Here is a 13,696-nt window from a genome sequence, read left to right on the forward strand (position 1 = left end):
AGATGTTTCTCAAACCTTGGCTGGGCATCCTGTTGAATTTGGAAGGTCTTAGATTACTGCCATGTCCCCTCAACTACAGCACTTCCCTGCTTTACCAAGTTGATGGGTTAAAGAAAGACTACAGACGATGTACCTGTTGCTGTCCTCCTCTCTAGCTCTCAGTGGTCTTAGTTGTAAAGCATGGGGTAGTTCCCCAGAAAGAGCTAAGTGTGTTTAGTAAGGCACTAAATGTTGATTTTGTTTATATGTGCTTTTGTTGTGTTTTTTCCCAGGTTCGAAGTTCATATAAGTGTGCGTAGCTTGGCTTGTGTCTGTGTGTAAAAGCATTCGCATGTACAAAGCCAGCAGACGGGGCATGGCGATGACTGCTTATGAGGTTATCTCCTTAACAGTGGTCCCCTCTGGAGCAAGACTTTGTGTGAGAGTCATGCCCAGAAGTACTGAAGACAAATGCCACCTAATTGTGATCCCCCAAGAGGAAAAAATAAAACAAGACGAATCAGAGTCAGACAAACCATAAAAGACCCTTAAACATAGGAAACCCAAGGAGAGTTGCTAGAGGGGGTGAGGGGTGGGGGCTGGGGTAACTGGGGTAAGGGTATTTAGGAGGGCACGAGATGTCTTGAGCACTGGGTATGCTCTACCTCTGAAACTTGTAATAAACTCTATGTTAATTAATTGAATTTAAATTTTAAAAAATCCTTAAAAAAAAATTGTGCCCCTCCCCCCAGCAACCTCAGATTTGTATCTGGATCTAGCCATTTTCTGCTTAGTCTATACCTAGCCATTGTCTGGAGCTGGCATGTGGGTTGAAAATTAAGCACCAGTAGAAAACTCAAGGTTTCTAGATGTAATGAGTGTGTTTGTAAAAATGTTTGGATGAATTTTCGTTTATTTCTTATTAGTTAAACCTGAGGTTTAGTTATTGATAAAGCAAATGAAATGGATTGTTTATTTAACCATTCGCAAGAACTATCTAGAACTTTTTTTTTTAAATTCTTTTATTTTTTTTAAAGATTTTATTTATTTATTTGACAGAGAGACCACAAGTAGGCAGAGAGTCAGGCAGAGAGAGAGGGGGAAGCAGGTTCCTCGCTGAGCAGAGAGCCCAATGCGGGGCTTGATCCCAGGACCCTGAGATCATGACCTGAGCCGAAGGCAGCAGCTTAATCCACTAAGCCACCCAGTTACCCCAGAACTTTTGTTTCTTGATTGAGGGGAGGATATTTATTACCATTTTGTGGGTACTAGGCAGGATACTCTCATGATATCATTGAAAAGGTTTTGAGAAGCAACCCAGGAACATCACCAGTAATTTATTTTTCCTTTGGGCTACAAAACTAGCCATGCTGTGTGGCGAAAGGAGCTGGTCCTCAACCTGGAGGGTTTACTGTCTAAAACACTAATGATGGTGGATTTAAATAATATTTCAACAGTGTTAGCCATGAGAGATAGGAGGAGTACTGACAAAGAGACGTTGTGTTTGGTGTTTTTTTTTAAGATTTTATTTATTTATTTGACAGACAGAGATCACAAGTAGGCAGAAAGGCAGGCAGAGAGAGAGAGAGGAGAGGAAGCAGGCTCCCTGCTGAGCAGTTAGCTCGATGCGGGGCTTGAACCCAGGACCCTGCGACCATGACCTGAGCTGAAAGCAGAGGCTTTAACCCACTGAGCCACCCAGGCGCCCGTGTTTGGTGTTTTTGGCCACAGTCGTAATCATTAAATTAGTAAAGATAGGAAGAAGTAAGTCAGGAGATTTTGGGAGATACATCCAGTTCTGCCTCAATTTTTAAATCCAGTAACTTGACTTCATCTATAAAATAGAACAACTGCTTGCTCCTGTAACTCTTGGATTGCTTTTTGAATATTCCTTAATGCTGGTTTTCATTTTCTTCTAATGGCACTTAGGGGATGGTTGTGTGGGTTTCCTCCAGGATAGCAAGAAGGGGATGGGCTCTATGGGAAGCATAGTCTCTAGGTTTCAAATCGCTGCCTGTCCTGAAGAACACACCTGCTTTTACTTTTTTATGCTGTTCACTGTATTAGAAAATACACAGTGGAGAGCTAGTGCAAGAAGGAAATGTGGGAGCTAACACTTTTGTACTCCTGGTTGATCATGAGTAAGATTCCTCAGCTGCAGGACGCCTGGGTGGCTCAGTAGGTTAAACCCTCTGCCTTCGGCTCAGGTCATGATCTCAGGGTCTTGGGATCGAGCCCCACATTGGGCCCTCTGCTGAGCCGGGAGCCTACTTCCCCTCTCTCTCTGCCTGCCTGTCTGCCTACTTGTGATCTCTCTCTGTCAAATAAATAAATAAAATCTTTAAAGAAAAAGAAAAAAGATTCCCCAGCTGTATTTAAGATTGAAGTAAAACTTGCATTGGAAAGGTCTATTTTTCGGTGTCTTTCTTTTGGTAAAATCACAACTAATGTAAAACAAGAGGGTTGGGAATGATGGGTCTGGAATTAACAGGGTTTAGATTAAGTGAAATTTTAGAATAGGAGGTGCTTAACCTGAATTAAGGGAGAAATTTTGATAATGAATTTGTAAATAAGTCTTGGTGGACATCAGATCTAAGCAGAGAAATCTTCCTTCCTCCCCTCCTCCCTCCCTCCCTTCTTACTTTTTCATTTCTTTGTTTGCTTAGCATTTATCAAAAGCCCCCTATGTGTCCAGGTGCCCTTGGGGGACAAGAAACAGAGCTGTAACTTCTGCTACAGGACAGATGCTGGGGGGCGGGGGGCACCCGTCTGGCTGGGAGGAGCCTGGCCTGTTGGCCTGCTCATTCCGCTGTCCACGCAAGTGTTCTGTATCACCGGGCCTTTCTTCTCCTGTTCACTGCTCGCGTGCTTATTTCAGTGGAGACTTCTTCCCTTCCGGGCATGGCCTGGGAGCCCATTTCAAGTTTGTTGGCAGGAGTTAGGAATTGAGCTGGAGCCTGATTTTCACAAACTCATTTGGTCCCAGTTTCCTGTGTGCAGCCAGCACTGCAGCAAGCCGGCTGCCCAGTCCCACACCCCGCCCGAGCACGTGTTGGGTTTCTGTGTGTCCATGCGCGTTCTGCCCTGCGCGCTTCCTGGATCATCCTCGGCCAACTGGAACAGCCTTTTGAAATTTCTCCTTTGTTACCAACCATTTAAGCTCCTCTTTTGATTGTTGTTGCTTGCAACCGAGAAGCAGAAGGGAGAGAGTTGGAAGAACTGAAGCGTTAATTAAAATTTCCTGTGGAGGGGTGCCCGGGTGGCTTGGTTGGTTAAGCGTCCGACTCTTGGTCTCGGTTCAGGTCATGATCTTAGGGTCCTGAGATGGAGCCTCATGTCAGGCTCCGCGGTCTGCAGGGAGTCTGCTGGAGATTCTCTCTCTTTTCTCTCTCTCTCTCAAATACATAAATAAATCTTTTAAAAAAAAGTTTCCTGTGGAGCGTTTTATTTCAGTAAGCGGAACTACCTTCCTTCTCTGTTAGCTATGAGAAAAGACACTCACAATGTGTTATGAAGAGCTCTGTTTTAGTTCTTGGGACTCAAAATTATTCCCTCTCTTTCCCTTTTGCTCTCTGGCTTTGGGTCAGTTCGCTGAACTTTCCTGAGCTTCTTTCCTCTTAATCTCTAAAATGGGGATAACTGCATATGCCTCACAGGATTGTTGGGAGGATTTAATGAGATGTTAATCTTAACAGTAGTAATGGCTAGGCAAGATTTTTCTTTCAGGTGTCCGTTACTGTTCCAGGCCCTTCTCGTGTATTGCCTTATTTCAGATGGAGGGTATTAAAGCAGAGCAGCAAGTAGTCAGTAAAGACTGGTTTGTCCTAAATCCTTTCACATCTCTGAGAACCCAGCTGTTCTGTTTCCTGTGGTTCACTATTTATGTATTTATTTCTCAGCATACCTAGCTTCTGTGTAATTCTCTACATACTGAAAACTACAGAGTTCAGATCAGAAGGAAAATTGAGGTGCAAGTATGACAGAGATTCTCCCTGTTGTGAGCACCTTATTTTCCAGCCTCTTATCTTTGTGTCTAGACCACCGATTAGCAAGAGTACTAGGCACATAGAAGTTTCTCAGTGAATGTTTATTGAGTAGACTCAGTGATGTGGTGAAGAATCAAGCCAGGTCGTGTTAGCCATCAAGCTATGATAGGTGGTGTGTTTATTTGCTAGGGCTCCTGTAACAGAGTACCACAGAGTGGTTGGCTTCAATGACAAATTGCTTCCTCGCAATTCTAGAGGCTACAGATTTGGTTTCTTCTAAGGCTTCCTTCCTTGGCTTGTAGGCGGCCATCTTCTATCTTTATGTTCTCACATGGTCTTCCCTCTGCGTGTCTGTCCTAATTTGCTCTTCTTACAGCAGTCTCAGTCATATTGGATTAGGGCCCAGCCACAGAACCATTTTACCTTAATTATCTCTTTAAAGTCCCTGTGTCCAAATAGTCACATGCTGAGCTACTGGGGAGTTAGGACTTCAATATATGAATTGGTGAAGAGTGGCGGTGGGCAGGGTTGGGGGGGCACACAGTTAAGCCCGTAATGGGTGACTGTCTGAGAAACTAGCACAGTGGTGAGTGACTGTTTTGTTGAGTCACAGAGCTAGGAAAAAATCTAGATGAAGAATAGTTGTGATTTTTGAAAAAACAATATACTGTGTTCTGATTTTTGAAGAGCACTTACTAGAACTTAGTCTGATGTTTCTCTTTATATTACTCTTAGAGTATATAGATGAATCCTCCCTTTTTTTTCCCCTCAGTTTTGAACATCCAGTGCTTAGCTCATAGTATGTTACAGGAAATAATTGTTGAATTGAATACAGGTGATTTGTCTGCCTCTGGATATTGTCAAAATTTCATTCATCCCAAAAGCAAGTGAATCTGTCTTTTCAGTGGTCACTTGTGAAGGCACATTTTATTGCCTCAGGATTTTTGGACTGAACTCTTTCAAATATCTGAATTCTTCACTAGTAATACTTCTTTATGAACTTTTTTTTTTTCTTAAATTTCAAGATGTTATTTACTTATTAGAGAGCGAGCACATAAGCAGGAGCTGGGGAGGGGTTGGGGGAGAGGGAGAAGCAGACTCCCTGCCCAACAGGGAGCCAGATCCTGGACTCTAGCCCAGGACTCTGAGATCATGACCTAACCTGAAGGCAGATGCTTACCTGACACCCCTAGGAACCTAATTTTTAAACAAAGAGTACTATTACCATGATTTCATGAGTTGCTTATTATTTTGTGCATTTTTATTACTCCTTGGATTTTCTTATTGTTTGGGGGAACATAAGCATAATTTCCTTAGACATAGATCAAACCTGAATTTGATAAATATATTGCAGTTTGTGTTATGGAAGAACAATGAACAAAATATTCAGCATATTTTTAAATTTTTGCTTCTCATTATTTTAGAATTAATATTTCATTTCTTAAAATATTTTTAATGAACAAATACCACAGACTAAGATAATTAAAAATGGGGCTGTCAGACAATTTTCATTATAAGTAGGCCATTTGCGGTTTCAAAGAGCCACTTGGTTTTCTGACTGGAAACTTCTCTTTTCATGAAGCATAATTTATGCATCAGAGTTATTAATTTTTCAAATTAGTGGCAGTACTTATTCTTTCAAAATGTACTGGTAAAAAGCTAATGTATTAGCTCTGTATCTCTTACAGATTTTTTTTCCCTATAGAAAATTCTTCTCTTTGTTAGTGCTTTCTGTTCACCTCATTTTTTAAGAGTTTTCTTTTAGCAAGTTAGAAATTATGATGAAATTAAAATAATTTCTTCTCACTGTAATATGCTCCTGCTTACAAGCCCAGAGTTCTTCCTATTTAGTGAGGGCCGTGTTCTTGTTTTACTATATTGCCCGAGTCTGTGTGGCTGGTTGGCCATTAGAAGTTTTACAATAATGAACGTGATGAAGGTTGCAGGTTTCAAGGAAACAAATACTTTGCTTCTGTGGACCTTCTGGTGTCTACCACAGGATTGAGTTGGAGGTTCCGTGAAGGAGGAACATCTGGAATATACCTTATTTTTTTCTTACTAGCCAGTGGCAGAGTGGGAGAGAAGGAAGACGATAATATAATGTGTGTTTCTGTCAGATGGTAAGAAAAATCTGTATGTACACAAAAATTGTACAAACTGCAATTACCAAATGCCCTTTTCTTGCTCTGCATTTTAGATGATCTAGAAGATGCTAGCACACGTATAGCATTTCCGACGTCATAGTTTAAGCATTTCACATCTACCTTCTATCAACTGCCATGCCTTCATAAATGAGGTTAATGGGATTAGCTTGTCAAAACCCAGAAGAGGTTACATTTATTAAAGAATGCATGAAAAGTCCCATCTTGAGCTTTAGGAGGGAGTATGACTCAGAATCTTCATTTTAAGGAGTTAATACTGTTTTCTTAATGAACTGTTAACATAGTGATTAATTCTGAAACTGTTATGTTAAGTGGTTCATTAATAAACATGACAATTTTTCTTTTTTTAACATAAAGATGACTGGCTGTTAATTCAGATGGGACCTAACTCGTATACTCATGTACAGGCTAACATTGATAAACTTGACATTTTGTATCAAACAGTTTTTTTTTTTAAACAAAGCTTATTATAATTTTTTTATTAGAATGTTTTAGACATGATTAAGTCATTTTATTTTGGCCTATAATCAGCCTCCTGAGGTGTAATGAGAAATCCATTTCAATATACAAGTTTAATTTTCAGTGCTTTTTGGTAGTGGTGGTGGTGGTTTAAAATTATTATTATTCTTTTTAAGCAAGCTTCCTACCAGTGTGTGCCTGATTGTCTTAAATACTTGATTAGGCCAGCCCGGTCTCTTTGGCATCTAGGTGTACTCTTGGGCCCTGATCCCGGGGGCCTTTCTCCGAGCTATCCCAGCACAACCAATTCTTTCAAATCCTAAAAGCATCCCTCATTCTGCCTTTCCCTGCTCCTCTACTCCTCAGCTTTCCCTCTTGATTATGGTATCTGTTGTGTAATTTCTTACCTGGCATCTCAACAAAAGCCTTTGTTTTGAGAGCAGGTCCCATTGGAGTTGGCCAGAGAGGCAGTAAACATTGTTACTGTACTGCCTTAGCTACCTTCCTTGAGGTTATTAGAAAGCCTCTCAAAAACATGTGGAGAGAGTGGTGATGGGCTCCTTCTGCTTATAGCAGGTCCCCTGTCCTAATGTCTCCCTTCACAGCTCCCATTATGTCATCAGGATGTCTTGGGAGCAAAGGTGTCCATCTTGATTGAGTATTGTTTGAGTTTTTTATTGGTTGGAATCCCCTCATTTTATCTGCATCCTTGGTCCCAAATTAAATGAACCTTTGGTACTCCCCTGGCCTCTGAAGTTAATGTTCTCTTTGTTTCCAAAAGCCCTGTACAAACAGTACAGTCATGCTAAAGCAGGAATAGGTCAAAAGCCATCAAGCCCATCTGGAAAGCTTGTCCTGTGAAGTACATTTATGTTACTCAGAAATCTCCTTTCTGGAAAACCAATGAACCATTAGTTACATTCAAAGTCATTGCTCAGATTAGCTAAATCACACATGAAATTCACTTGTCTTGGATGAAGTCTTCAGAAGTCTTCTTCCAGGTCTTCTTGGAAAATTTTATGAGACAAATGAGATTTATTATCAAGCCATTGATCTCTCCAAAAAGTTTTGTGTAATCAGAATCAAGTGGTTGATGAAAGCTTATTTTCATAAGTTTTCATTGTTAAACATTATTTCTAAGACACATCTAAAAATTGGTTTGAATTAGAGAACCAGAATTCAACATGCACTGATTTTTTTTTCTTCCATGAGGAGAGAAAAATTCCAGTAAGGGAAGCAATTAAATACTATATATGTCCACGAGATGTTTGTTGATAAATATATACAACACTGTTTCTTTCTGTTTTCTTTAGGTGATTGAAGACAATACTGGAGTCCGCCGGGTGGTGGTCACACCACAGTCTCCTGAGTGTTACCCTCCAAGCTACCCCTCAGCCATGTCTCCAACCCACCACCTGCCCCCCTACCTGACTCACCACCCCCATTTTATTCATAACTCACACACGGCTTACTACCCACCTGTTACTGGACCTGGAGATATGCCGCCTCAGTTTTTTCCTCAGCACCATATTCCTCCTACAATATACGGCGAGCAAGGTGAGTAGATTATTGCTGGCATTGAGAGCTGTTGAAACTGGTTACAACTTGGAAGTAGCTTAGGAGAACCATGGAGCCTTTGTTTCTCCTGCAGTGAGCCTGGTAGGGGATCTACTGGCTGTAGAAAGCCACAAGAAATTCCTAGCTTCCTTTGTCTTGAAGCGCATCTTGCAAAGATTCCTTTGTGGGTTTCAGCTCTTTATGTTTTCCAAGATTCTGCCCCCTGTTCCAGCCACTGCAAAAAGAGAAGGGAGGGATAGCTACTTCTTACCATAGTAAGAAGTGAGTGATGGAGCATACATTCCTGTGTCCCATTTTCATATTTTTCTGTGACAGTGGCCTGAGATGGAACTGTGGGACATTGTTGCCTAGGCATCCATATGGCCTAGCAGCAGAAGGAAAATTAAGTGTTTTGTGCCCAGTTGCACAAAAGGTAACTATGTGGCTTCCTACTAACACACTGTGTAAGGCACTCTTCATCAAGCAATTAGCCAGTTACCAGGGCTTTTAGTCATTAAGCTTAGACCAAATCAGAAAACTCAGATAGAGGACTCAGTTTCCCAGATGCCCTGTGTTGGCAATCTTAGTAGAACTCAGAATCTCCTCGATAGGGTCCTCCTGAAGCCTGTTATTACTTTAACCAATTTCACTGTTTAGTAGCCAAGTACTCACCTCAACATGAAAGAGTCTCAGACATTATATCTTTCTAGTGTTGGTTGAGTCTAAAGCCTTTTTCTATCAAAATGGATACTAAGAAACCAGATAAGTGAGGGTAAAAAATCACACTTTTTTTTTTTTTAAAGATTTTATTTATTTGACAGAGAGAGAGAGAGAGAGAGAGCACAGGCAGGGGAAGCAGCAGAGGGAGAGGGAAGAGATAAGCAGGCTCCCCATTGAGCAGGGAACTCAGAGCCGCACTCCATCCCAGGACACCAAGATCATGACCTGAGCTGAAGGCAGACGCTTAACCAACTAAGCCACCCAGGTGTCCCCCCAAAATCAGACTTTAATAGCTAAGATGTCTAAAGCTTTGCAAAGTGATTTTCTTCTATGAATTGAAGCATTTTACCACTTCAAACATTTCTTTCTATTGGTTCAAATACGAGAATTCCTGCTATATAGCAGGAATAGCAACTTACCGTAAACTTCACTTATCAATTATGTATAAATATATATATATATTTTCCCCCTGTATGCTTAACTCACATCGTAATTTTTTTTCTTAACAAAATAAAAATTTGAGATGGTTATTTTAAGTGGAACATCCTCTTCCAACTTAGGGATAGAATTTGAGTTTGTTGTTTTGGTTTTTTGTTTGTTTTAGTAGTTAGAAATTTAGTACTTAGAAATATAAAATTCAAAAGAATCAAGCACTATCATAGCAGGGCATGGAGAAATGATGGCATTGATAACTTTGTACTGATATAATCTTCCTGCCTAATGGCATAACCCCCCCAAACAGAGTGAGGAAATGCCATGAAAGCATTTGGAAAAATCTGAAAAAAATAATTAACTGTCATTTTTAAGAATCATTCAGTGTCTTGACACAAGGCACATTAAATATTTGAGTATTGTCAGAGTTTTTTGATTTGGTCTGAGCTTAATGAGTAAAAGCCTTGGCAACTGGCTAATTGCTAGATGAAGAGTGCCTTACACAGTGTGTTAGTAGGAAGCCACGTAGTTACCTTTTGTAAATGATGTCCTCTTCAATTTTAGACAGCAGTATGATTTAAATGGTCATTAGAATTAAGAAGAAAAATGTTTTTCTTTCAGAGGGTATTTTGGTTTATTTTCATTGTAATAACATGGTGTAATAATGTAAAAATGAAAGTGCCTCATTAATTCCAAATTAAAGAAAGCAAAAAACAAAATCCTTTTGTTTTATAGTTAAAAAGCCCTATATATATCCCTTACCTTTACTTCCTGGTGTACGTATCTAAAAACAACTTAAAACATTTAATTTCCCATACCGGAGGAGTAAAGTTTCAACATGTTTTAAAAGATTATTGTATTAGTGTCCATGGTGAATATCTTAAATTTCAAGTATAACGCATTTTGACATTTAAAACAATTAATATCCTTTTGTATATTTGGGTATGATTTAATTGGACATAGGCTCTTAGAACAAGAGAGGGAGCATGAGCCCGGGGTGGGGGGTGGGGCAAAGAGAAGGACTCTCAAGCAGACTCCCCTCTGAGTCAGGAGCTGATGTGGGGCTCCATCTCTTGACCCTGAGATCATGACTCGAGAGCCGAAATCAAGAGTCTGATGCTTAACCAGCTGAGCCACCCAGGCACCCTGGGCATAGGCTCTGAATCAGATTGCCTTTGTGTTTTCACATTCTTTAGTGCAGTTTGGTGACCTTGTGAAGATTTGCTTTTTAAAGATCTTCTCTAAGCTATATGAAGAGAAAGAAAAGTGGAGCTCCCCCCCCCCCCCAAGTTGAAAGGTTAGTTATGTTAAATAAGGGGAATGTGCATTCCTGGTATGTTTAAAACAGGCCCCATTTAGGTCTCTTGTCCAGAGACAGGATAGGAATGCTACGTTTTCACTCTCAGAAGTATTCAGCTTGGAATGGTAATTTATTTGGTCATTCTATGCGTATGGGGCCCTTTTTTCTTTTTAACACAAGGACCCAATCTCTGTGTTATATACTGTCATTTTTATTAATGCCTAAATACAATTTTTAATTGATTTTACCATCTTTTGATTTAAAATAAATGTTTTCCCCTAAGATCAGAAATTGTTTTGTAAGCTCCCATTGTTTTTTTGGAGCCACTTAAAAATCTACATAGTAGGGACGCCTGAGTGGCTCAGTCGCTTAAGTGTCTGTCTGCCTTTGGCTCAGTTCAGGATCCGAGGATCCTGGGATCCAGTGCTGCATCGGGCTTCCTGCTCAGCTGGAGGTCTACTTCTCCCTTTCTTCCTCCACCTACTTGTGCTCCCTCCTTCTCTTTCTCTCTTTCATAAATAAGATCTTTAAAAAAAAAATTTTACATAATGAAGCCAGGTGACATTCTACTAGTCAGTTTATCTTGCCTCTAGATTACTCTAAAATAGACATTTGAGACCACAGCTTATTACATGAGGCACCAGGTTGCAGAGATAGCTTATGTTTACTCCTGCTGTTTGTCTTTGAACATTTCCCCTGATTCTGTGAGCTTTGATTATTTTTAGTTAAATTTTTCATCTCATCATGTTAGTAAGTTTTATTCAGAAGTTGGCTCTTTCACATGCTGTAAACAACTCCTTAGATTCTGGTTGTTACACACTTTTCACTTGATCTTAGCCAAAAGCCCGAGAAGCGATATGTTACACACTTTTCAGAAGAAATGCTATTTTGTCTATAATGATGAGTATAGTTTTAAGTGTCTTGATTCTAAGGACACATTTATGGGGCTCTTTTGGTTTTTTTTCTGATTTGTTTTCGATATATTGCAGTTAAAAAACATTTGACAGTGATTTTTGACAACAAAAGCAAAATTTATATATAAATTCAACTAGAATATGAACTCTTCAGGAAAAGTAACCTTGTCTTCAGTATTTTCCATAATTTTTGGAACATTCATGAAAATGCATTACAGTTGTTTTATTTGTTCTTTCACACAATACAGTTTTTAATGATCATTCTTCAGTTGGTTCAAAATGAATGGGAACATTTTAAACATGTATTCTATATATATGTATAATTAAAAAAAAATATTTAGTAGTTTTTAAAACTCCTTCTTCAGGAGCCAGGTCTTTTGGCCATTTAAAATTTCTACTGAAAATGTAGGCTGGGGCACCTGGATGGCTCAGTTGGTTAAGTTTCTGCCTTCTGCTCAGGTGGTCATTCCAGGGTCCTGTGATGTCTCCTGCCTGGGACTCCCTGCTCAGCAGAGTCTGCTTCTCCCTCTGCCTGCCACTGCCCCTGCTTGTGCTTGCACACTCTTTCTCTGACAAGTAAATAAAACGAAACTAACTAACTAACTAAATACATACATAAAATGTAGACTGAGCTTGTGTTTGTCATAATCCTCCGTTTCAGAAATCATACCGCTCTATGGAATGTCAAGCTACATTACCCGGGAAGACCAGTACAGTAAGCCTCCGCACAAAAAACTGAAAGACCGCCAGATTGACCGCCAGAACCGCCTCAACAGCCCCCCGTCTTCTATCTACAAAAGCAACTGCACACCCGTGTACAACGGCTATGGGAAGGGCCACAGCGCTGGAGGCGGCGGAGGCAGTGGAGGCAGCGGGGGCGGGCCAGGAATTAAGAAAACGGAGCGGCGGGCCAGGAGCAGTCCAAAGTCAACTGATTCGGATTTGCAAGGTAATGGGCAGAGTATTTGCTGTAAGGAGAGATCCCTGGAGCCCGACATCCTAAAAGAAACCTCTTGTACCTAACGGTGTTATTTCATGGCCACTGGTCTTTCTCATAGGGATGGCTAGTTAGAGCTTCCAATCGTTTTCCAAGGAAGAGCTGAATATCGTATCCTTTATTTTTATTAATAGTTTATGGCAGAAATATCCTTGGGTCACAAGTGCCATGTGACGTTTTACATAAGCTCAGTAACAAGTATGCGAGCAGTGGCTTTTCACATTAGCCCACTTCCTGTTGTTTTCACTCCAAATAGGCAGGGAGGAGATCCAGAGTCTTTCTAAGAAGTACAGGGCTAGTTCAACAGTGAAAATAATTACACCTCATCAAACCAGATGTAATTACTTGGTTCTGTAGTGAAATGTATCATTGTGGAATAGGAATATATTTCTGCTTACTTTCAAGCATCAGTTCTTTCTTAATGCTACCTTTGCATTCTGAATGAAGTAGTTATTGCTCAAGACTGAGATGGAAGAAATATGGTCACCGTATATAAGACATCAGCTCCAAAGGGCATGTGTTTTTTTTTGTTTGTTTGTTTTTTTTTTTTTTTTTGGTAGATGAGTCTCATGGCTATAGATTGGTTAATTTGGGGAAGCAGGTATATGTACTTTAAGGTGTTTTTTTAAAAAAAGATTTTATTTACTTATTTGACAGAGATCGCAAATAGGCAGAGAGGCAGGTGAAAGGGGGGTGTGGGGGGTGGGCGGAAGCAGGCTCCTCCTGAGCAGAGAGGCTGAAGTGGGGCTCGATCCCAGGACCCTGGGATCATGACCCGAGCCAAAGGCAGGGACTTTAACCCACTGAGCCACCCAGGCGCCCTTTAAATCAAGTTTTTAGCCAAGATTTAGAAACTGCCTATTTTAATGCCATCGGAGTTAAAAACAGGCTTTTGATACAGGCATGTGGAGAAGGCTGACTTAATTGAAGGAGAATAAGGTAACATTTTGAAAAGCGAGGTGAATTTACAGATATAAATATATAAAGACATGAGCGTCTAGGAAAGACAGGATAAGAAGTGATTATAGCAGTCATTGAATATACTCCTTTGTCTTATCAGACCTCATCCAGATGGGAACAGGAACTGTGTATGTGAGATGTGTTTGTGAATGACAGAGAAAGAAGTTGTTTTATGTTTGATTGCGTAGAGAAGACTGGACTCTTTTGGGGCTGAGGAAACTGAGGTAGAA

General features: G+C 40.3%; 1 protein-coding gene across 2 annotated transcripts in view; it reads left to right on the forward strand.

The window, feature by feature from the left end:
* The window catches only part of FNDC3B (fibronectin type III domain containing 3B), a 338,384-nt gene that overhangs the window by 186,352 nt on the left and 138,336 nt on the right, over positions 1-13,696 (forward strand). For both annotated transcript variants that reach the window (XM_004756586.3, XM_004756587.3), the window contains exons 5-6: positions 7,900-8,143; positions 12,171-12,458. In XM_004756586.3, the coding sequence (XP_004756643.1) occupies positions 7,900-8,143; positions 12,171-12,458 (532 nt within the window). The remainder of the gene's footprint in view (positions 1-7,899; positions 8,144-12,170; positions 12,459-13,696) is intronic.

The sequence above is a fragment of the Mustela putorius genome, unplaced genomic scaffold (assembly GCF_011764305.1).
Source record: "Mustela putorius furo isolate JIRA1106 unplaced genomic scaffold, ASM1176430v1.1 tig00003834_pilon_pilon_pilon, whole genome shotgun sequence".
In the NCBI taxonomy this organism is placed as follows: Eukaryota; Metazoa; Chordata; class Mammalia; order Carnivora; family Mustelidae; genus Mustela; species Mustela putorius.